This window comes from Lissotriton helveticus, chromosome 6 (genome assembly GCF_964261635.1).
Source record: "Lissotriton helveticus chromosome 6, aLisHel1.1, whole genome shotgun sequence".
NCBI classification, from domain to species: Eukaryota; Metazoa; Chordata; class Amphibia; order Caudata; family Salamandridae; genus Lissotriton; species Lissotriton helveticus.
This window is the reverse complement of record NC_136067.1, coordinates 1,554,992,156-1,555,018,325: the sequence shown is the minus strand read 5'-3', so window position 1 is coordinate 1,555,018,325 and position 26,170 is coordinate 1,554,992,156. Positions and strand designations below refer to the sequence as shown.

Below are 26,170 nucleotides of genomic sequence, written 5' to 3'. Positions count from 1 at the left end.
CCCCTGGATGTGGGTTGACACTAATGATTCTGACATTATAAACTATGTTGCCTATGGGATACACTAGGACCCGGCTAGCAAAAATATATATATATTTTTTTATATTTCTTTTTATTAATATAACACAAGTGGAAAAATATACATACATATCGGGTGTCATGAACCAAAATATAGCACAGCTGTGGACGGGCAAATGAAGCGTCACAATGATGTATAGTCATAAGCTACAGAAAAATCAAAGTTTACATGAGTCAGAAGCACATCAATTAGACAGCAATGACCGTAGGCACCCAGCAACAGCCCCCGCCCACCAGGAGCATAGGATATACGGAGCAAACACGTGACACCCGATATGTTGGGCAAGGATCAGGAGAATACGCCACAGCCCTTGTGAAAAAGGGAAAGGGGGATGGAGTGGTCATAGAAAATAACAAAGGAAAAAAAAAAAAAAAAACACCCTACAACCCTGCAAATGGCTACGACCTAACCCCACTAGCAGCGTGTCTGTCGCCCCCTAAACTACACCCCAAGGAAGGGAAAAAGGTGGAGGAGGAGAGTATAACAAATCAATTCGAGCTCTCGGAGTCCCATCCCCCCGCCAAGAACAGACATCCCCTGCCAGAACGTTGAGCAAATTATAGCAAATCAAGAGGCAATGCGCAGGGGAGCCATAGGCAGAAGAAGGACTAATCCGCCCGATCCCCGGCACTATAGAGGCAGCAAATCCCGTCCCGAACACGTCAGAAACTTAAACATCAAAGACTTAGAACCACGTCTGGCCTTCACTCCCACAGATATAATCCAGCAAAAACAAAAGAAACATTGCATCAAAGTCTAGTCAGGTTTAGCCCCAACCCTCACGTTCCTACAACAGCAGAGCCAATACAATAGAACAATTTACAAGGGACAGAAGCAGCTCAAGACAGTGTATCGCATATCCCCACCAGCCCTAAAATCAGAAAATGTCAACACGGAGGAAGCATCATTTATCCTTGCCCAGTCCTGCTTATATCGCCAAAGCCCACCAAATTACCATTCTCCAAGTCCATAGCTGTAGGGAATCGGAATGCCAAGGCAAGCCCAGGCAGCAACACAGTTACAACACCTTGATGCAACCGGACCCCATACCATCCCGCTTCCTGCAGGTACGGTGGACCCAATCTGGCACAGAAACATATCTTCCACACTTCCTTCGGCAGGGTAGCGCAGGGGGAGAATGTCTCAATGTCCAAACGCAGCTGGAGTATCACCAAAGTCACTAGCAACATGACGTGGAGAGAGGTTCCATCACTCAGGGCCAATCTAGAACCTACTGGTTGGCCAGGGCATCCGACAGCGCGGGCTTGAAATGGCACGAAGACCAGTATCTCCGGCCCTCCGGTATCAGCGATGGACGCCATCTTGTTGCATCTGGGTATTAAGTAAGGCATCTCGCTGTGCAGCAACGGTCTCGCCGATCTCATTCGCCCAGCCGCGAGAATAACATCATCCATCTTACTCCCCAATGATCGGGCATTCTGCTCCAAAGTGTCGTGAAGGGCAGTTAGGGCAACCATAAGATCGCCAAGGTGTAGTTCCGCCCCGTGCCCCCTCTTCGCCATGTTCCCCCTCATCATATGGCTCGCATTAGGTCGAGACTCAGTCTCCCAGAAGCTGCACTCTTCCCTGCCCACTATACTCCGGGGCAGCACTACTCTGGAATGGGGCCGAGGCACACACAATGGGGCACCGGGCGTCATGTAACCACCGTCAGGGTCACCAAAAACGATGCAATGTGACCAGATCGCGGCCCCGGATGGAGTCAGCCCTGCTCGATCGCGGCTCGGCGCAAAATCGGGATCCTCCCGCCGAAAGCGGGACGAGTCTCAAAGCGCTGCCCGGCGGCGAAAGATCAAAATATTAGGAATCACTCGATCCACACAGGGGCACAACGACAGGCTTGTATTCGATTCGTGCCTCCAATCGGTCACTGCAAGCGCTGAGAAAATCGGTCATTCCCTGCCACACCGGAGCCGACCGGCCCCTTCCAGCCTCCGGTGGCCGCTGTTGTTCACTTGGTGACCGGCCTTACAGTCCAATCAAGGCCCCTGTCAGAACGCTGCTGCGGGCCGCAGACGTCGTTGGCTGTTTCTCCCTGTAGAAAGCAGGCAAAATTCTCGGGATTGCGCCATCGATGATCGGTCGTGTTCATGCACCCGTTCGTGCAATTTTGCGTCAGGATAATAAGCAGGATGGAAGCACCGGAGGAGATGGTGCTCGGAGCCGAGGGACTAGGCGGCCATCGCGGTCGCCGGCTTGGCTCCTCCCTCCTAGCAAAAATATTTGATTAAATAATGAGTAGAAACATACACTAGCATATCCTGCACACTAGATAGTTTAGATCGACATTGTAGACGTCTGAGCATAGGTAGTTGTGTTGGAGAGTGATCAGAAGTCCAGATTAAAATAAATAGAAAATGTATATATAGGATACACAAAACCATGTGCAGCGGAAGTGTGGTTTTGAATCGAGTCTGTGTATATCTCTACATGGTGGTACTCGATGAGATCTAGCCCTGAATTAGTATGTGTAAATGTACACATCCTGAAATACATGCAGACTATAAGAATAATCTTGTGGCCCACGTTTTTCATTAACATCAGTTTGGGTGTTTGTATACAATGAAAAGGTAGTCCTGATAAAGTTTGCATATGAAAAAATACACATGAGAGTGTGATCTCGCAAGATTGTCATAATATCTCCCAGTCTAAATATATCTCAATGCGGTCAAGCCCGATCCAAGATGGCCTCAAATAGCGCGAGAATGGCCTAGCCTATCGGTGCAGGCCATTCAATTGCGCAAGTACGTAAATATACACTAGCCGATGGGGAGTTTGCTCGAGGGATGAGAGAAAGCCGGCGGCACTTCTAGTATCGGTAAAGTAGAAAATAGGGTGTTAAAGAAAGGGTTTTTAAATGGAATGAAGATGTAGACTAAGAAGCAGGGTAAGTGAAAAGTTTTCAAAGAACATTGTGACGGTTTTTTACAGTTACGAGTAACGGAAGGAGGTGGTACTAAACTCAGAGAAGGAGTTAACCAAAAACTGTTTTTAAGACCTCTCGGCTGGTAGGAGAGATAATTGCGGATAGAGGGTAAATATGGCAATAATTAATTTGTATGCGCAGCAGTGTATATGAATATACCCACTTGGCAAGGAAGTAAACTCGAGTCTATTTTATTTTGTGTTTTTTGACAGTGTTTGAAGCCCTGGTATATGCCCTGAAGAAATTGCCTGACTAGTACCATGGCAATAAAACATGTTGGCGAGTAGAATGTGGCTCTATAGGCAGTAGCATAGTCACTCTTTTAATGTACGCAACCAGCACAAAGGAACAAGAATAAAGTTATCTGTCTGTGCTGTATGCGCTGTTTTATGTTATATGTTGTGTGACACCATTGTATGTGTTGCCTGTTTCGTTTCCACTGCACTCATCACTGTTAACACAGTTGCTTTCACTTGGACACTTTCCTTTAAGCTCGATGGCACCAATGATGATAACAGGGCAGTCCTGGTGAGTACCTACCAGGGGTCCCATTGGAGGTGCACCCGTGAGGTGCCATCTTGCTCTTGCACATTTTTTCCTATCACACGTTGGTGTGGGTTTCTTCTCTGTCAAGATAAGGGGATGGGCTTTTTTAAGGTTGGCTTTTGACTGGCGTAGACCCTACCCTACATATATAAGAAATGGGAGGTGGTTGTAATTGACTGCGACGTGTAATACACCAGCTCGACATAATTGAAAGTGAATGCCCTAGACCAAGGTCATTATTGTTGTTGTGACTTATTCAGTGGAGGGCTTCCTAGGTCTGTATTTCCCTCTTAGCTCCGTGTTGATGTGCATAAAACCATGAGAACCTTAATATAGCTTCGTTGGTGAGGCCATAAAAATACTAGAAGGAAAACCATCAGAGTTTCAGCAGCAACACTGAAGGTGTGCAAATATGCCCCTGCAGCCAAATCAGACACAATTCCCTTCAGCATGAATTCCTTCACTTTTATGGGCCATCCTATGTTGTACTTCGACAAAGTGTAGCTTAACCATATTTTCTCAAAACTGTTTAGACTTTATCAACGTAACTTTCGAAGCTCTGAACTCATTCAGGCACCAATGTGATACCTACATTGCAACTTTGTACACAGAATGCTGAATCCAACATTGTAAGTGTGGGCCCTGACGGACCATCTTTCTGAGGGGTGAGTAGGAGAGCAGTGATTTCAGCTAGATTTGAAGTTGAATTACCTAAAACCTTAATGTGAGTTCGCAGAGCCTTGAAGTCACCTTTTTTGTAATTCCCTGCACTGCAATACAAGCCAATGGAATAGTTTTGCATAGTGCTAATTGCAGGCGGCACAGAGCTGTCTGTAATGAACACCCCCTTATTCTCGTGTATAGGCAACATATGTAGAGAATGCGGGGTTGCTTGTGATACTGGTGAAATTCTTGCAGTGTAGGTTTGTAATCAAATTTTAAATTATTTGAATTTTGTGTCTAGGTCCAATGCACCCTGCGCAGTGTAATAATGGTTACCTTATTACACTTAATAAGCCCTACCCTTGAATTGGGAGTACATAGAAATATACTGTTTACACTCGAATAGCAATTTGAAATCCCCTTTAATGGTGAACTCTGATTTTATGTTACAATCTGAAAATGCCAACCTATTGTGCCTTTTCACAGTGGTCTGGGTCACATGCCTGTGAATGGCTCTGCTGTGGGGTTGTGCATTCCTTCCGGACAGTGACCCAAAGGGGGCCTATGTGTGGACCGGATGAGCCACCCTGACAGAATGACTGGGGAGGAGGTCTAGTTAGAATTCAAAAGGGCTCTGCCCCTCCCCAAACAGATGTGGGGTTAGGACAGAGAGCCCCCAAACAAAGGCTGGTACCAGGTATAAATATCGGACCTGGACCTTCAGAGCCACTCATCAGAACACTGGACCAGTGGAAGTTACAAAAGAAGGACTGCCCTGATGCCATAGGACTGCACTTCTCCTTAAAGGCCTGTCTTGCTGCCTGAGAAGGAAGACTGAACCTGTCTAGGCCAACCAGAGTGTTTCTAGGGGTCAGTTGGCTGACCTACTGAGTAAGCCACAGGGACGCAACAAGCTTCAGAGGCCTCCCTGCAACTTCCCAGCTCACCTGCTGCAACTGGACCTGCTTGAGCCCGGCTGGCCTCTGCTGGAGTGAGTCCCTGATCCCCAAGTGGTGCCTCCCAGGGCCTAGACACTTGACAGGCATCAGAATGTACTACTCCTACAGAAAAGGTGAAAATACTGTAGTCTGGGCACTTCGCAACTGCCAGCGGCCTGTTTGTGACAAGACTCTGCCGCCCATGATGAGCTCCAATGCAATGTTCGGGCGAGACCTGCACCTCGCATCAATGGAGACAGCCTGCATTGACCAGCAAAGAGAGACCTGCACTTTACGCTACAGCGATGACAACCTGCAAAGACCACCATCATGAAGCAGTAGCAACAACCGTCCGCGATGTCCAAAAGGCCCTTCACGCTACAGCGACGACCGTCTGTGACACCCAACCTTTCCTTCGTGCTACATCAACGGCCTTCCATAATACCCGACCTGCTGTTTGCGCTACAGCGATGAACATCCTCGATGCTCAGCTTCCTACTCGCAGCCTCCTCCAATGCCAAATGGAATTCCTCACACCGGACTTAGAAGGTAACTTTTTAGCAGGACTAACCTGGTCCCTGTATCCGACCTGCGCTCCATCGCTGTCAGCCTGAACTTGATCATTTCCCCATTCTAGCGCACCCAGATGATTGTGAGTGGCAATCTATACTTAATCTCTGGTTCTACTGATTGGATTTTGTTGTTGTTCTGGTATCATTTTGTTTAGTAAAATTATTTAAAAAATCTGAATTGGTTTGGGATTTTACTTGTGTTGCGTTTTCACTTTTTTACTGTTTGTGTGCCGCATAAATGAGTTACACATTGCCTCTATGCTAAGACTGTCTCCTTTTCTGCCAAGCTGTCAGAGGGTTAAGCATTTCATTTATTGACTTTTGTGGTTTGCCCTGACAAGGTTGGGACATCCACTGCCTCAACCAATAACCCAATGTCTTACATCTTGTAATTTCTCAATACGCATCTGTTTATTCTACAGGAGATTTCAGATATTTTCAGCTGCTAAAGTCTCTGGCGGAAATACCCTGGGTCTGAAGTGTTCCAACGGATCTTATAATTTTGACAGGAACGGCAATTTCCATTACGGCCTCCTTCCATTTCATTTATGCAGGCATTCTTAATGGAAGCCTAAGTGATTCTGATGTCTTACATAATATTTCCAGTTTGTGGTATACTACATTTAAAGGTTCATGGATTCAACAATATATATGGTTCGCCGGTGTCCGGATGGGTTTATGATCTTATGGAATATTCTTAGGTGAGGAATGGAAACAGGAGTGCGGGGATGCTTGATGCAAAGGAACAATTGGAGTCTGGAAATAGTTTTGGCTTACCAAAAGAAGAATCCAAGATGGAAGCTGAACGGACGTTTCACAGCTGCTGATACTGAATGTCTAAAGGGATGTAACACGTTTAAAGTGTCCAATGGTCTGAGACTTCTGGTAAATGTAGTGTTTACTACGTGGGGCTGTTGTTGGCTGCTGTGAATTTGTAGTAAATAAAGTTGAGCATAATCTGCAGTTCTTGATCATTAATGAAACTGAAGCTTTTCTTCACATTACCAAGGATTTTTTTTATTTGTAATACGAAAGTAATTCCAGTCCTCTGCTGTGCTCGAGTGTGTATATTTTTTTATCGATCTTTTTCTAGTATATAAGTTGGGTAATGTAACAATGGCAAGAAGCATTACACTATGCAGTATGAAGACATTTTCAAGCATATACTGTATTCCGACAGCCCTCACAGACTCCCGATCACCCCACTGACACCACAATAATTCACATTTCAACATTTGAATCAAAGTGTTCATGACTCAGCAGCCTATGCCTAGTTACTAACAAAAGGGATACATGGTTCACCTGGATAGCCATTCCATTTCCCCCGTATTTTATTCCATTTGTTGAGTATGTGTATTTTAAACCAATGGGTCCTGCTCTTTTGCCTTTTATCAACATAATAGCGTAGGCTGTACACAATTACCTAATCAGAAGAGAGTCCGAAAAACATGAAAAACGCAGAAATACAAGTAGGTGACAATCACAGGAGAAATGTTATGTGTATTAATGTAAACCGGACATTGAAAACATTTCATAACTGATGCTCAAAACATTCCATAACACGAGGATAAGTGTGCACGAGAAGGGGCATACCTGTTCAGTGAGAAATTTCCAATGCCAGCTGACTTGTCCAGCAGCACACAGCTCCTGTGGGTTTAGAAAGGAGAATATATACAGGGAAAGGAACCGCGGCAGCACTGTGGTGAAGTTCAGCTTCATAACAGGAACTACTTCTGTGAACCAGTTCTGCAAAAACCTGTGGATGAAAAAGGAATGGAAATAATGCTTCGTTGCCTATCTATACAGTTGTAAAACACATAGGTTTGAGTCAAAAAGATATTTCTGTTAGTGGGTGTGATTTGTTTTTAAACTTGCTCCTAAAGTTTTAGACATATAGCATGCATGTATTTTCAAATGACACAAAATAGGACTTAACTGTATACATGAAGATTCTAAGTTTAAATACAAAAGTCAGGAAATGTATTGCACATTGTCAGACATACATTTCTATTCTCATCTATTTCTTGGTTCTGCAATATTTGAAACAATTACATTATTGATGTGTCTTTCAATTTACACCTAGATATTCTACAAAACTTCAAGCCTTCCTTCCACACAGTCGTTTAATACTCTAGGATGAATGTGTCAAGAATAGATCAAAGTCCTGTTAATGAAATGATTTATTTAAATTCAACCAATTTAAATTGTAAGTCCCCTATTCCCGCATTTTGCCTGGTCTTATAAACATAGACCATGATTGAAAAAGTACTTTCAATAATAGAAAGCTACTGCAATTTTTAGTATCAGCGATATGTACTGCTTTGACCTGCCAATCTTCAAATTCCAGATCAGGACTGACCAGTGCTTCACTTTCTGCACTTTAAAACTCAACAAAAAAGTAAAAAAAACAGTTACAGGGCCACTGTTTTCATGGAACTAAGATGAAGCAGCTGGACTTAAGCTTCAGACTTACGTAAAAACCCAGACACAGTTGAAGTCACCTAAATAAATATCATAAATTAGAAGAGACAACACTCTTAGAAATACTTTATCAAGATGCATTAACAATCCACTTTTGTTCATAGAAATGAGCTATCTCTCCAATCACATGCTTATTGTATCTTTGTCTTTGACCTTATTCAGTACTCTGCTAGGTTTGTATTATATAAATATGATACATATACATATGCACAACTCATGGACAGAAACGCTCCAGACTATACTCTGGACATAGTGTTTTTAGATACAATGCCTCCCCCAGCCCCCAAGTGCTGAGCCCTTTTTTGATATTTGGGGTTACTCACACCTCTTGCATGGCAGGTCCCCATCCCACACCTTTTCCTTCTCACCAATCCCTGGTATGTAGTGGACATTTGCCTCCTGGGCCAGAAAGATTGGAGATAAACCAGAAACACAATGTGCAACCCAGTGGTGGGTGGGTGGAATCTGATTTCAGGATTGGCCGCTCCCTCTCCATTGTTTTTATAATATTTGTCCTGGTGTCTAGTGGGTTTTCTGCCCCTCTGTGTCTTGCAGATTTGATCACCAGATGATAATCATTAGAAGGCCTATTCCCATTCCAATACTACATACATTTTACTAATATTGAAAATAGATGGAGTTAATTGCCGAGTGCCAGGCCTGGCTCTCAAAAGGTGGGAGATCAGCTGTGGAGAACACTGAGGCAACTCTGGAAACGTTCTGAAACTTTATTCTCCAATGTCCGACTCAAAAGTCCTACAAGTAACGTATAAGAAGATTACATGTCATTTAGGTTCCCTTTGGAGTACTGAAAGCTGCATGCACTGTGTTCTTAAAGGTCTGCAATGTGCAACACAGAGTGGTACTCAGGAACAGGAGTTAAGAAAGAGGATGCAGTACCGCTGAAGGATTAAGAACAATTTCAATAGGACAAGGATGTGCTCAGTAGCCCACTAGAGCTACTGTGCTATTATCTATTTCTATCCAAGAAGAAAAATGACTGATTTAAGGGGATGTCAAGATGACATGTGGGTGCATGTTGTGTATGATATTAATTTCCTAAAACCTTTTTGTTTTACTACAAAATGTTGCAGTATACTTTCCTAATGGAGTGGGTGTTCCAAAGGTCTAGAATAACTGAGATTTATAATGCACATATTGTTTTTAGTAGGTTAATGAAACTATTGAGTCTAAAGGTACCTACACAGCATACTTACGTTAGTTGTGATTTGCTGCACCTGGCGAGCATGGCATGCAGAAACTGTTTCCGTTGCTTGTCGGTCCACAGATCAAACCAGTGGCTCACTAGGTTGATTCTCTCATTGAAGAGCTGAAAGAAACATTCAAGAACCAGGTTTATTTTTTATAATTAAACTGTGTCCAGACCCTCAACCTCTACAAAGACAACTTGTCCAGGACAAAACAAGTAAATTCTGAAATAATACACAATTAAAGAAAAGGAGATGAAAGGCCTAAATGCTCAGCACAAAGTGAAAGGTGCTTTTTCTGTTTTATCCCTTGCCTTTGATGACCAGCAGCTTCCAAAACTTTGCTATCTTTAGAAAATATGTGTTAGTATGGAATTTCAAGGCTACAAAGCACCCTCAAATGCAAATCAAGAATGCTCCTTCTATTGTCTGGTGAAGACACCGGACTCTAAAATGTGTCAAAGTGAACCAGGATTACAAAAGTCATGGGCTGGTATGAAAATGCTCACATGGCAATCGAAGCTATGATGCCCTATCCCAGCCTGATTTTGTCGAACTTCCTCAGTAATTTACTCCAGTGCACTTAACAGTGTATTCAAGGTGTTCAGTACATTCATGACATTTTACCAGCATGAGGCTTTTCTGGACAGTGCATGAACCTGCAGCGAATCACTGACAAAATATCGACCTAGAAAATATCGACCTACAGAAATATCGATGCTGAAATATCGAAGGCAAGAATATCGACATCTCATCTACAACATGGTAAGTACAAAAATATCGAAATAAAAATATAGATGTTAAAAATATCGATGTTGTTTTGTCTGTAAAAATATAAATGTAAAATGAAGTAAATAACACTAATAAATAAAATAAACATAGTCAAAAATATCTAATAATGTTTAAAATGAATACATATATAATAATAATACATTAATGAAACATATACAGACAATATATAATATATACTTACTTAACAGTAAGTTTTATTTTAATAATTTATACATTAATAACAAATATTATAAATTACAAATACATGTACAAACATAAAACAAAAACATAAATAAAAAGTAAATAATTATGTTTAATACATTTAAAAAATTAAATATACTTTTAATATTTTTAAAATTAATTATATACTACATTATCTAAAATTATACAAAAAATATTAAATAGATAAATAAATAAAAATACTATTCAAAATCAATAACAAAAAAAATACAGTAATAAATCGTTGTATAGCATAGAACTTAAAATTATCATTCCCACTCCAGAGAGCGCAACAGTAGAGAAACCATTGGATAGAGTAGAGGTAAAAATTACTATTCTAACTCCAGAGAGTGCAACAGTAGGGAAAGTGTTGGATAGCGTAGGGGTAAAAATTACTATTCCAGCTCCAGAGAGTGCAACAGTAGGGAAAGCGTTGGATAGCGTAGGGCTTAAAATTACTATTCCCACTCCAGATAGTGCAACAGTAGGGAAAGCGTTGAATCGCGTAGGGCTTAAAATTACTATTCCCACTCCAGAGAGTGCAACAGTAGGGAAAGCGTTTGATAGCGTAGGAGTAAACATTACTATTCTAACTCCAGAGAGTGCAACAGTAGGGAAAGCGTTGGATAGCGTAGGGGTAAAAATTACTATTGCAACTCCAGAGAGTGCAACAGTAGGGAAAGTGTTGGATAGCGTAGAACTTAAATATAACATACTTATAAATAATTGTTGTAAATAAAATAATTAATAATTTAATTTTTAAATAACTCTACATCATTTGCAAATACCCATTAATAAGTATTAAAAACATAATTACAATTGAATAATTAATTAACAATAAATACCAATAAATATTAATTAATAAATATTAGCTACCAAATAATAAATATTGAACACGAAACATAATAATTAAAAATTGATTAACAATTAAAATATAGTAAACAATAAATGTATTTTTAAATCAAAACATATTTTTAATGAAACAATAATTACCAATTAATAAAAAAATATTTCCAATCAATAAAAAGTAACTAACAATTAAAAATCTGAATTACCAATTAAAAAAATTAATTGCCAATTAAAAAAATGTAATTACCAATTACAAACATTAATTAACAATTAAAATAATTAATTAACAATTAAAAAAATTAATTAACAATTAATAATGAATTAAAAATAAAATAATTATCAATACCTATAAAAAAATCATTACTTAATTACAATTAAATTACTTCCCACCCAATTGCCCTATAAACCCACAACCCGCTACAGAACTTAAACGCAAAAATTAATTAAAATTAATTTACAATTACTAAAAATTAATAATTAATTTACTATAATTAAATTACTTCCCACCCTATTCCCCTATAAACCCACAACCCGCTCCAGTACTAAAACATAAAATTAACTTAAAAATAACATTATTAATATATATAAAATAGTACACATATAATTTAAAACAAATAAAATACTTAACAAAAAACATATAACACATACATATTAAATACATAATAAAATACATAATAAACAAATATCGATATTAGTAACATCGAAATTAGTTACATCGATATATTTGATATCGATATTACTAATCGATATTTAGAGTCAGAGTCAAAACCACTTTATTCGATTATTAAAAATCATAAAAGCATGCTATACAATATATAAAAAACAGTTGCTCAGATTTATCAAAAAATCAATTTAAAAGAAGAACAGTGTCCCATTAAAAATCAATTAATCATGTACATTACACTTCTTTTATCAAACAATCCCTCTCCTGTTGTGCTGCTAGTCTCAACCTTCTACTGCGGAAAGATGTGACCAGAAAACTTGCCACACCAAACATAATTACAGGCGTTTCCATTAATTGCAAGTGCCATAGTGCAGGTTTCGACTGAAGGAATGCTTTATCTTTTAACAGTGGAAGAATAAACCTTTTTCTGGCTTCATGATAAAAGGAACAAAAAACATAAAGTGCATAGTGTCTTGCAGCGAATAGTCATCACATTTACAAGGTGTATTGTCCTCAGGCTTGCTCCACCCCTGGATATCACTTAAAACCGTATGGGTTTGGTTAAACCGGAATTTTGTTAATAACCATCTATGGAAGGGGATCGTGACAATAGAAAAATACGGTTGCATGGTTAAGGTTGAAATGAGCAAGTAATGAGCCCTAACCGTAGGTTTACCTATTTCTTCAGATTCCCGCTCAATCTCACAAGACTTGATGAAGTTTGATTTCACACAAGTTAGGTCAGCTTTAGTCAGCCCCTCCGGGTTAAAGAAAATATCAGGGCGCCCCAGTTCCGTGGTTTTCTTTTTAATATTGGTTAGTGTAGTAAGTGTTTATAAAATCACTTAGACTTGTAGCTTGAGAGTAGGTTTATTCCGCTCAAGAGAATAACAGCGACTTCAGGGAAAGGCAGGCATCAACTGCCAAAATGCCCACATTCCAATACAGAGCATAGAATGCCCACACAACAGTATTCTTTCTACAAGTGCCCGAGAGGCACAATACACAGAACACTACATTATCCCCATTTCTTCCAAAACAAAAGAAGGAAAACAAGAAAAGGAAAACAAGAGAGAAAGAAAGAAAGAACAAAGGAAAGATGCTAGAAGGGAAAACCAGCAAATAAAAGAACAAGAAAAACTACAAGGAAAAACTGCAGATAAAAGAACAAAGTAGATTACCTGAACCTAACAGGAATTTTACAAACTCTCAAACTCCTTCGAGGTTCTGGCACAAAATTTACACCATTACACTTTCCATTCACTTTCCTGGCACTAGAACTAGAAGTAGTCAAATAGTCATTACAGTCAACACCCTCATTTTTATCTTTAACAATTTTACAAATGTTCCACCAATTCTTGTTATTGACCCGCACAGCATTACCACAAACTTTATCAAAAACTAATGGTTCAGAGAATTTACTTCTTCCCTTGGTAACATGAACATGATTCGTGATACGTACAACATCTCCAACACAAATGTTTTGTGAAAAAACCTTCTTTCTTTCATCAAAATAGACCTTCTGTCTCACTTGAGCCCCAATAACTTTGTCCCTCACAAATCCATCAATACCATCCATAACATCCAATTTCACCCATTTCGACATCCAACCAGGACAAATTTTCGTAGAAGGTTTCCTCCCTCTTAGAAGTTCAAAAGGAGATACTCCAGTCGACGAATGCGCTGTAGTGCGATAAAACCATAGCATGGAATGCACCGCATTCTCAACCACACACTTGCTAGCGATAGCCCACTGCACACAAATATTGAGTACCCGATTCATCCTTTCAACAAGGCCATTTGCCTGAGGGTGATAGAAAGAACTCCTGCTGTATGTACCACCACCATGTTTTAAAAAAAACTCAAATTCTGAACTCACGAACTGTACACCATTGTCCGTCATGACATAAGAAGGAAACCCTTCCCTCAGGAAAATATCTTTCAAAAAGAGAATCACATTGGCTGAGGTTGGCTCACTGATAAAGCGAATCTCTGGCCATTTGGAGTAATAGTCTATGGCAACAATAACAAAACGTGAAGAAGATGGTAAACGATTGAACGGGCCAACCAAATCAACTCCAATCCTCTCCCACGCTCTCTCCGGAAACTGAACAGGTTGCAAAGGGAGTGTCCTTACCTTGTGACTTTTTTCAGAGGATTTACAAATAACACAGTTATCAATCAACGTGTCAACACAAACATCCATTTGCGGCCACCAAAACACATCCCTCAACCTACGTTTCGTGAAGGTTTTCCCTAAATGTCCTTCATGAGCACCATCAGTTAGACGTTTCCTCAAACTCTCAGGCGGTATAAGTCTTCCACATCTCAAAAGGATACCATCCTCTACAGTGAGTTCTTCTGCAACTTTAACATAGGGCTGAAACTGGCCAGATACATTCTTCTCTTTGGGCCAACCAGATTTCAAGTATTTAATGACTTGAACAAGTACCTCATCTTTCATCAACTCCCTTTTCCACTCAGCCTCATTTATAGCACACATTCCCTCAACATCCAAAACAGCAACAAAACAATCTTCCTCATCATCTTCCTTTTCAAAAACGGAACAATTACCAGTAATAGGGAAACGTGAGAGATAATCTGCCCTAACATTCTTCATTCCAGGTAAATAGACAATGTCAAGTCAAGTCAAGTCAATACATTTATATAGCGCACTACATACCCAGAGGGTCTCAAGGCGCTTGAGGAAGGATGGGGAATTACTTGTCGAATAACCAGGTTTTAAGTTGCTTTCTGAAGGCTAGGTGGTTTTGAGTAAGGCGGAGGTGAATGGGAAGGGAGTTCCAGGTTTTAGCCGCTAAATAGGAGAAGGATCTTCCTCCCATGGTGGTTTTGTTGATGCGTGGAACAGCAGCGAGTGCCTGGTTGGAAGAGCGTAATTGGCGGGAGGGGGTGTAGAAGGATAGTCGCGTGTTGAGGCACTCGGGTCCAAGTTCGTAGAGTGCTTTGTGTGCGTGGGTGAGGAGGCGGAACGTTATCCTCTGATTGACGGGGAGCCAGTGGAGGTCTTTCAGGTGACCGGAAATGTGGTCTCTACGCGGGATGTCTAGTATGAGTCTGGCTGAGGCGTTTTGGATGCGTTGGAGTTTTTTCTGAAGTTTTGCGGTGGTACCGGCGTAAAGGGTGTTTCCGTAGTCCAGGCGGCTGGTGACCAGTGCGTGGGTGACCGTTTTTCTGGTTTCGGAGGGGATCCAGCGAAATGTTTTTTTGAGCATGCAGAGAATGTTGAAGCAAGAAGATGAAACGGCGTTGACTTGTCTGGTCATCGAGAGTGAGGAGTCCAGGATGACGCCCAGGTTCCGTGCGTGGTCTGTTGGGATGGGTGCTTTTCCTAGGGCCGTTGGCCACCAGGAGTCGTCCCATGCGGAAGGGGAAGTACCTAAGATGAGGACTTCTGTTTTGTCTGAGTTCAGTTTAAGACGGCTGTGCTTCATCCACTCGGCTACTTCTTTCATTCCTTCGTGTAGGTTGGTTTTGGCGGTGTTCGGGTCTTTGGTGAGTGAGAGGATTAGTTGAGTGTCATCAGCGTAGGAGATGATGTTGAGGTTGTGTTGGCGTGCGATGCTCGCGAGGGGACTCATGTATACGTTGAAGAGGGTGGGGCTGAGTGAAGATCCTTGTGGTACGCCGCAGATGACTTTGGTGGCTTTTGACTTAAACGGTGGGAGGCGGACTCTCCGAGTTCTTCCGGCAAGGAACGAGGTGATCCAGTCCAGTGCTTTTCCTTGTATTCCGACGTTGTTGAGGCGTTGTATAAGGGTGCTGTGACAGACTGTGTCGAAGGCTGCAGAGAGGTCAAGGAGGATGTCAAAATTATATTGAAGTAATTTTGTTGATAACCTAGCAATCCTCGGTGTATGCTATTTGATCTTCTCACCTGTTAAAATAGAGACTAAAGGACTATGATCAGTTCGTATTACAAAATGACTTCCCCGGAGAAAAGGATTGAATTTCCTGACCGCCTACCAACAAGCTAATAGCTCTTTCTCTATGACAGAGAAATTCATTTCAGCTCCTCGCAAAACCCTCGGAACATATGCTACGGTGTTATCAACTTGGCCATTCTCTTGAGTAAGCACAGATCCAAGACCAAAACCACTAGCATCCAGTGTCACAATACATTTCTTATTTGGATCAAAAGGCTTAAGGATTCTGTCACTTACTAATTGTAACTTAATCCATTGGAAAATTTCTTGACAATTTTTGTACCATACAAAAGGCACATTCTTCTTTAACATGTTTGTTAATGGTTGAACTCTTGATGCATAATCTTTGATAAATCTAGAGTAAAATTCACTGTGACCAATGAATGACTTCAATCCAGATTTATCGACAGGAGGACAAGCATCTACAATGGCTTTCACCAACCCAGGACGAGGTTCTACACCATCATGCGAAACAACATGTCCAAGAAATTAAATTTTTTCTTTGAGGAAAACACATTTCTCACTCTGAAGCACAATCCCCTTGTCTTGCATAATTTCTAAAACCTGATTGAAAGAATTGTCATGATCGCCTTTGTTCTCGCCAAAAATCAAAACATCATCCTGGAAAACTATGACTCCAGGAGTATCCTTAAACATTTGACTCATTAGTCTCTGGAAAACTGCTGCCGCCGATGCTAGGCCGAACGGCATCCTGCAGTATTGAAAACTACCGAAAGGAGAGACATACGCCGTCAAATGTCTAGAGGTTTGACTCAACACCACTTGATGGTAAGCGGAGGCTAAATCCAACTTAGTAAACCATCTTGCACCTCTTGTGAGTGACAACAAATCTGTAATTTTCGGCAAAGGGTGTGAATCAATCCAGATGTTTTTATTTAGACTGCGCAAATCAACACACACGCGCAAATCTCCATTCCTTTTCCTGGCGACAACAAGAGGAGACAACCACAAAATAGACTCTATTGGTTCTATGATCCCCTTCTTGCACAACTCATTCAACTCTTTTTCTAGACTATCTCTTACGCTAAAAGGGACACTTCTGACCTTATGCTTTACGGGTATAGTTCCATCTTTCACTCTTATCGCGTGGGTAAAATCTTTAACCATCCCAAGACCTTTTCCAAAAACTGTAGGATACGTGAAGGCCAATTTTTCTGTATAATCGTTTGATTCTACCACACATACTTGTTCCTTAGTACCCGGTCTGAGAACCAATTGGAAGAGACCCTGGTGGAACCACCCCAAAATGTTTAACCCCTTTATCGCAACATAGATCTTCCCAAGTATCTTCCTACCTTTGAACTGCAAGACATCTTCAAAATATCCAGCCAAAACTATTTTGCGCCCCTCATAAGAAACAGGGGCCCTATCAGTTGTTTCTAGCTTTCTTTCAGGCCAAGTTTCATCAAACAACTCTTGAGTGATCATTGTTATTCTTGCACCTGAATCAACTAACAAGGTAAGCACTTTATCACCCACACCAAATTCTTCGTAAGGATCTACACAATCTGAAGGGCCTCCAGTGATAACTCCATCTTCCCGTACCACCACAACCATCTCCCTAAGGTCGTCTTGGATACTGTTAATAGAATCTGATTCCTTTACAGTATTTTCATTAAACTCAGAAACATTTCCTACCCCACTTACATTACCCTGTCCTTGAGACTTGTTCATGAAAACTGAACTTCCCTGCCTATTATTTTGGCATATCTTTGCAAAATGACCATATTTCCCACAATTTCAGCACGTGGAATTCCTTGCAGGACAGAACTTGTTACCCTTATTGTGCGAAAGATTACCACATCTATAACAAATGTCACTCTGCCTTGGAAAAGTATTTCTATCATAACGTTGTGAACTAGGAAAGTTGTTCCTTTCGAAACGTTGTTGGCCTGGTACTGCCTTATTTTCCCTATTTTCCTTAGGCCTAACTGCATAAACTGCTTTTTCATTCTTCTTTTCAAGTTCCTTGACCTCTTTCTTTGACAATTCTATGCTTTTTGCCGTACGGATAGTCTCTTTGAGTGTTGGATTACCCAAAGTAAGCAGTTTTTGTTTAATTGACTTGTCAGTACATTTGCATATATACTGATCTCTAATCAATTGTTCTCTGAAGCCTTCAAATTCACATTCCGCACTTAACTGCCTTAGACTTAACACATTTGTCTCGACATCTTCTCCCGGTAACTGTTCTCTTTTGAAAAACGTATGTCTAATTACAACAAGGCTAGGCTTAAAATCAAATCTCAACTCCAGTCTCCTTCTTGTCTCAGTATATTCATCAATGTCTTCTTCAGCGTTGTTTCTTACTAAAGGAGGTAAATGTTTAAAAATGTCCCTTCCTTCAAACCCTAATGAGTGCAATAGTAAACATTTCTTCCTTTCTGCTCGGTATCTTGAAGCACCAATTGCACCCAAATAGGTTTCAAACGCATCAAACCATTTCTTCCAGATTATTGGTGGATTTCCTGGTGTCTCTAAAAAAGGTGGTGGAGGTGAAACTGATTGCATCCTGCTCAAAAGTAATTGCTTTACCACAGAACTTTACTTTTGTCGCTGTTCTTATAAGATAGCAAATTAGTATAAGCAATACTAAGAATAAATCCGTAAAAATTGTGAACAAGTGTTACAAATTCTGGACACTGTAATTCACCAGTCGTATAATGAAGAAATCGATATGCCAACAAGTTCAGCGTGTACACTTTGACTTTTTTTTTTTTTTACTTCCAAAATCTTTGGTGTGTCTGGTTAGCAACACTGCATATATTTTAATGTGTGCTGATTGACTTCAAACTGATATTCAGCGCAAATGTCATTTTAAAATGTTCCTCGCAATAATTCACAAAGTTACTTCGGTGTGTACAATTTAATCGGTGTGTGCAATTTCTCTCCGCGCTGCGTCTCGCTCATTCAGACTGCTTTGACAGCGCACAGACTGCAGTCTATGAAATGGCCGATCTCAACGCGCTAATACGTCGTGAAGCGCTGCCAAACACACGCATCTTCCTTTGCCAACCACGACTTGCGCTGTTGATTAATTTTTTAAATACAGCTTCCGTTACCCAGCGATCATACTGGAAATGAAACGTGACTTATCTTTATCTCGCTGCGAAAATAACAGGGTTTCTTCGTACGGCAATAGCGCTCACAACACAAAGTCGATACGATGATGAATCCACGAGGTTGATCGAGGTTAGACGGGTTCTTACTTTCTCTTGAGCATCATCGCCAAGAATAATGTAGTAAGTGTTTATAAAATCACTTAGACTTGTAGCTTGACAGTAGGTTTATTCCGCTCAAGAGAATAACAGCGACATCAGGGAAAGGCAGGCATCAACTGCCAAAATGCCCACATTCCAATACAGAGCATACAATGCCCACACAACAGTATTCTTTCTACAAGTGCCTGAGAGGCACAATACTCAGAACACTACAGTTAGCCACTGAATTTCCTTCACCTTCTCAAGCTTCATACAATGTGAGATTAGGGTTCAACCACAATCTAATCCATAGTAAGATGGGAGCCATACTTATTATATCTGCAATGTAACCCATCCCCAGCTCTAGGTGAATCGCAAAGGTGGCGGTTGATTGTGGGAGGCCCAAAAGGGCACGGAAGAATTTATTTTCTTCTCTTTGGACGGAATCTGCTTTTACGTATCCCCAAATTCCTGTCCCATACCTGGCTATTGACATGGTTTTTGCCTTGTATATGGCTAAAATTGCTTCACATGGTTTTCCACCCAATCTTTTTGCAAAGCCCAATATTGCAGCAGCCGAGCTTCTCACTGCGTTCACCTTAGTTTTCAATTGTGGGGCCCACAGGCCATTGTCATCAAACACGACCCCATGGTATGTAAACACCTTTACCCTTGAGATTACTTCCTTATTGCAGAAAAATGTTTTAATATTATTTTTCCTTGCACCTACTGACATGATATGTTCTTTGCCGTTATTTACCACAAGGTCTAGAGATTTCATAAAAACTCAGAACGAGTCTAGTAGTCTTGGCAGACTAATCGATATTACTTACATCGATATAAAAAAATTCGATATTACTTACCTTAGGGTCGATATTCTGTCCAACGATATTCTTGACCTTGATATTCTTCACCTTCGATATTTCCAACTCGATATTACTGTAGGTCGATATTTCGGAATCGATATTTAGACTGTGCACCACCTGCAGCATACCACTGTCATTTTTAGATGGTGGATATTCCCCCATTACACCAGGCTAAGTAGGAGGGACAGTTAATAGGACTTACTCTAGTGCAGAGGAGCAAGTCTACCTGTAATACCAAAGGGAGGCAGCCTACTGATCCCCCACTGTGAAATCCGCCTAGCCCTTCATTATTTGCATGGGGCCATCTCCCTATTCAAATGAGGGAATGAGGTCTTGAGATAGCGCTGGTGCTACATGAGCTCTAGAGCTATCAGTATTACAGAACGGGCTGAACAAGCGTCTATGGCCCCCTCTGTAAATAAAAAGTACCCCGAGGGCACTTTCTGTAATACCGCCCATGATCGCAATAAAAATCAGAAAAGTCCTCAATGTAAGCCATCTGAACCAAAAGCAACCTCTACCAGGAGATATGACAAGGATTGCAACACTAAGAAGACACCATAGGAGAAGAGCATCGATGTAATTCAGATATGATAACAATTCCTGACCTTTTGTTGCAAGATCACCATGCCATAACGAAATGCAACACAACATTCAGGAATTCTTTAATAAATTCAAGAGTTGAAAACTTGAATTATACCATTAGATCTGCACCACTCCTGCTGATATAGGAACAAACATCACATGAACAAAAGTACAATAATCAATTCAGATAAAGTTGCACCTAATAATCATAGAAAAATAAGACACTAAGAGGCGTTCCCCAATAGAATTTATCCTGTAGCCCAACATGTCCTCCACTAGGTTTATAGAGAGAGAATTAACGTGCCAACCCCTCGTGTACTATTTCACCCCTAGGTGATGTCCTTTGGGTCACAAGCAGCCCTGTCATATTACAGCAGCTGGTGTATCAAATTCTAAGACCACTGTATGCACATTCAAGCACCTATCTCAATAGAGGCCTGCAGTCTCTGGCAGGCCTCTCCCAGGAACTTGCCATTTTGCACCTGCCACCTTTTCCAGCCTTACAAAGATTCATTTGACGTTGCATATTTAAGTTTTTGTAGTGATGGGAATATATAGTATGAGTGAAGATGATCCTGAAGATGGTTCTGTGCATCTGTAGCCTTACTGGGACAAAAGCAATGACACTGTAAGGCATTAGAATAGTTTGTAAATGGGCATGTGGACTTCCGGTCTTCGGTAGGAAGGAGATATTTAGCAATGCTTGTAAGAAGGTGGGTTTCTGTTGCAGTAACGCCCCCACTTTTTGACAGACTACTGATGCACTTTGACTTGATGTGCCCTGGTTCCCTGCCAATCAGGTTCCCAGGGTCTGTGTTCTTTCCCAAAACTGTACCTTGTACCCCAATGGCACCTCTCTGGCCACATGTCTGTCCCTTGTAAAAGGTACCATGGGTACCAAGGGCACTGTGGCCAGGGAAGGCCCCTAAGGGCTGCAGCACTTATTGTGCCAACCTTAGAGGCCCTGTACCTTTACACACACACACTGCCATTGCAGGCTGCGTGTTTTGTTGAAAAACAAAGTGAAGAGTCAACATGGCGCACATCCCTGTGTGCCATGCCTACAACCCACTACCCTGGCATAGGTCAGCACCCCTCTAGCTGGGTGCACTATACCAGTAGTGAGGGTACAGGTGCATGAGCCCTGAGCCCCTACAGTGTCTAGACCAAGTCTTAGACATTGTAAGGGCAGTAATGCCATTAAGAGAATATGGTACTGGGAGTTTGTCATTACAAACTCCACAGCACCATAATGGCTTTACTGAAAACTGGGAAGTTTGGTATCAAACTTCTCAGCACATTAAACCCACACTGATGCCAGTGTATTTTTTAATGAAAATGGACTCAGATGGCATCATAGAGATGCCCCCTGAAAAATGACCAGCCTCTGGTGGGTTCCCTGACTGGTACACACCAGCCTGCCACCAGGAGACATGTTTCTAGACCCCTGGGGTGTGAGTATTAGCTCTCTCAGCCCAGAAACAAAGTATTTTATGGGCGGAGGTAGTCACACCTCCCCAGGTCAGGAAGAGCCATCTGTGTCAGGGGAGCTTCAAAGGCCTTGCCACTTTGTAATGCGACCCCCAGCCTCTCCTGCTATCAGGAACAGGTCCCCTTCCTGTCTCCCTCATTTTCGGTGGGAAGACAGGCGGGAAAAATTAGCCAGCCCAGAAGGTGTGCCCACCTCTTCCAAACCCACCCCTCAGGTGGGGGAGGTGAGGTGAAGCCCACTCTTCAGTGCCTGCCATCTTGCAGATGGCAGGCAATCCACAATCAGGATTAGGGATTATACCCACTCCCCACGTGGGGTGAGCACAACAAGGGTGTAGTCACCCTAAGGTCAGTAGCCCACTGGCTACTGACCTCGAGACCCTTGAAACGCCCCCTAAATACAGTATTTAGGGGTCTACCCTGAACCAAGTAGACAGATTCCCGCAACCTACGAAGGACGAAAGAACACACTAAGCAGAGGAGACTACAGAGAAGAACTAACTTGGCCCCAGCACTACCGGCCTGTCTGTAGTATCCAGAGATCCTGCGTCAAAAGTCGCCTTGTCCTGCAGCCGGCGACCTCCAGAACCCCTGGGAGGACTGACTGCCTTCAACATAGACTGCACCTCCTGTGAACAGCAGCTCTGTTCAAAAGAAACTCCCAAGACAGACTCTGAGCCTGCTGAAGACAAAGAAACCCGACGCCTGGAACCACCACTGCACCCGATGCCTATGGCCCGAATCCGGGTGGCCCACAGGTCCCAGCAAGTTCCCTCAGCACTCAAGAGTGTGAGTCCACCATGGGTTGACCCCTCAAGGACTCCCCGACGACGCCTGCAACCTCCGCACGGAGAACCCCCACCGCGAGGGGCCTGGTAAGGTGAAATACAATCTCAAAAGACTCCCCTGCATCCAGCCGCCCTGCACCCTAGATAAAAGAACACAAGGTGCACCTACGTCCCAGAACCCTTCAACTTACCTGCCCAGCTGTTGGTTCCTCCCGGAAATCTTCCTGGACCAAGCCTGCAGCCAAAATCCCAAACCGGCAACTCCTATTGAAAACAAAAAGGCACCCGATGCCAAAACAGCACCCTGCACTCAGCCGCCCCTGCACCGCTGCGGGTGCACTCTGTGTGCTAAATTGGATACCCCTTTGCCCTGAGCCGAACACCAGGAGCTTTGCTTCCACAACCTTGTGACCTGTTCGTGAGCAACCACAAACCAGAGGCCCACTATCCCACATTGGATAACATTGGGCCTCAGCACTCTGTACCCAGCTGCCCTAGTGCCGCTGAGGGTGTTCTGAGAGTGCATCCTCCACCCTGGGGGATCCCTGGTCCTAACCCCAGAATACCAACTCCCACATATAAGTACTTAACTACAAACCGTTAACTTCTTTCCATCCACAGGATTGCATTGACTGTTTTTCCTTAAGAATTCTTCTGCATTCTGATGCAAATGCCCTTCACAGCTCTGCTTACTGCCTATACCTTACATTTTTTTACTAGAAGCCATCAGGTAGACAAATTACTATTTCTGGACCACGTGCTTCTTAAACACCCAGGATCACTCACAGCAGGGTTCAAAGTACTGGTCCATTGTTCTCTGTTGGCAGAGATGTTGATGGAAAATTAGCATAATGTTCTACTCTACACCATCTCTAAATCATGAACATAAAGCCCTCATTAAGCAAAGCACTTACAATCCTGCGAGTAAACCAACTCTCTTCTAGCAAAAGCCATGGATTCTCTATAGATTAGCCCGGAACTAACCCAAAAGAGCTGATCTTCGTCATTTACCAAATCTTCAATCTTCACCACTCAACCTAGAAAATCAATTTTAAGTGAGTTGAAATAAATGTTTTTAGGTACCACTTACAGACAGACATAGCTGCTTTCCAGACATGGTCTGTACGAACACACATAAATACATACTGTACAGAACAGAAGAGTAGGCTTTAGGTCAGCGCCCTGTAGCCATTAGTTGGTGGCATTATTTTTCAAAAGCTGGGGGAGGCTGTCCTTAAAGCCATGACATTTTGCGGAAGGTTACAGAGCCTTACGTATCCCATGTGGTAACCTCTTCCACTGTACTGCTGCCGATGTGGCACCCTAGTGCTACCAACCTCCCATCCCTCCAGCCCCCCAAACCCCCCCCCCTGCCAAGTGCATTTTGTGACTTCAACTGCCATGCACTATTTTGGGTTGACTCACTCGTATTTTGTCTTTGCTGTTGCTTGCAGAATTGTTTCACAACCAATGACAAAGCCAAACCATTCAGAAATGTTTGTCGTGCATGCATGTGTATAAATGGTGGGCATCTTATTATGGAGTTTAAATAAACATTAGAAATACAATTAAAATATGGCCTTCCTTCATGCATGCATGCCCATCCACTGCAGCCATCTTGTAATGCAGTTTCCTATATTTTTTTACACTCCATTACAAGAGAGATACTATGGGCCTCAGTCACAAACAGTCTCTGCAGTCGTGGCGAAGGGCTCGCAGTCGGGGCAGGGACCCCGCACTCGTGGCGGGAGCTCTAGACAGCAGTACAGCAGTTTACCATTGCAGAGGTCCCGCTACGAGTGCGGGACCCCTGCAGCGACTTCGGAGGCTGTTTGTGAATCAGGCCCTTTATGTCTATATCCGTGCCTGCACAGAACCATATGTGGAGGGCAAAATAATTATTGGTGAAGCCAATAGTCCAGCACCAAGTAGCAAACTTATTTACTTATATGATGTTTAATGAGCTTCTTGTTTAAGAGTATTTTAAAATGGAATTTCACAAATTTCCCTAGCCAAATATTACTGAAGCAATAAAACAGGGGTCTCCAACGAGTAGCTCAAGAGCTACTGGTAGCTGGTCAGCACCCTCAAAGTAGCTCTCAGAGGTGAAGGTAAGCCAGTATCTCAAAAATACTGTGCATATCAAGATATCACTCGGACACACTATTTTGACCTATGGGGTCTGCCACACGACCATCTGTATCCACTCTTAATATAACTGAGTCACAAGGAGATGGCCATGTTGTAGGCACTGCAATATCAGTTGCTCTACAAGTGTGAATAATGGACTATGAAAGTAGTTTGGTAGCTGTAGACTGAGCAGTACCCAGTGCTGACGCACCTAAGTGTGGAACTGCAGGAGGTGGAGGGAAAATTTGTTAGCTGAAAGCATGATCATCCCAGGAGCTGAGGAGAGCAGGGTATAGATCCAGAACGGAGAAAATTAAAAACCTCATCTGCATTCATGTGTATATGTGTCTGACATTTTCCCTCCCTAATAAAGTATTGCTTCTTGGAAACTATGCCTAGAGTGTCAAGGACTGCCAAATGTATATGTTCGTACCCATTAAATGGATTTTATCTATGGCATAATTGTGTCCCTTCATGCCGTAATAGTGCCAATGCCATAATAATAGTTATTCTTGAATTGTTTGGGTAATCTTAGTCTATTCGTGGCATACTGAAAGCCATCATGGACATATTAAGAGCATGACTGCCCTGATTTTATCCATCCATGACTGAGAGGTGACTGCACCTCCCATAATAATGGCCATGACTGTTCCATGATAGACATCCTGGGTGTTATGGTGTCTATGCTTGCCACAGTGGTGGCCCTGGTTAATGGCGGGCATTACTGGCATAATGCAGGCATCCTTGGTGTTATAGTGAACATCCATTGCCTAAGATTGTAATACCAGGGCATTCGAAGCAGAATCTGTCCCTGTGAGGCAGTTTTACATGCGAGTACTGGATGAAATGACTAGCTGTTGTTTGGGAACTACGCGTTTCCTCAAAATTAAAACTGATATTTTAGAAACAAAAATTAATTGTTTTCAGAAAAGCTTTTTCTTCTGGAAAATTGAGTTTGTTTGCCCAAAATGGAATGTGGTATTTGATAGAAAAATTAGTATATCTTTAGAAACGGACATGCTCACAAAGACAAAAGGCTGAATTTCCAAACACACAAAGTTGATAGCTGAATGATAATTTAAGCTAAGGGAAGGCATACTGCTGTGGTTATGCCTTTTATGCAATATCGTGTGAAAGGATTTGAATGTTATTCATTAGTTAGCTGGAGCCTTTTAATAGTGCAAACCTTTTTCCTGGTATTTCTGC

The 26,170-nt window shown here is 42.0% G+C and overlaps 1 protein-coding gene across 1 annotated transcript in view; it reads right to left on the bottom strand.

Moving 5' to 3' along the window:
- The window catches only part of ECT2L (epithelial cell transforming 2 like), a 449,543-nt gene that overhangs the window by 400,880 nt on the left and 22,493 nt on the right, over positions 1 to 26,170 (bottom strand). Inside the window, exons 2-3 of the mRNA XM_078649356.1 lie at positions 9,443 to 9,555; positions 7,338 to 7,500 (exon numbers count right to left, since the gene is read on the bottom strand). Of these exons, the coding sequence (XP_078505482.1) occupies positions 7,338 to 7,500; positions 9,443 to 9,555 (276 nt within the window). The remainder of the gene's footprint in view (positions 1 to 7,337; positions 7,501 to 9,442; positions 9,556 to 26,170) is intronic.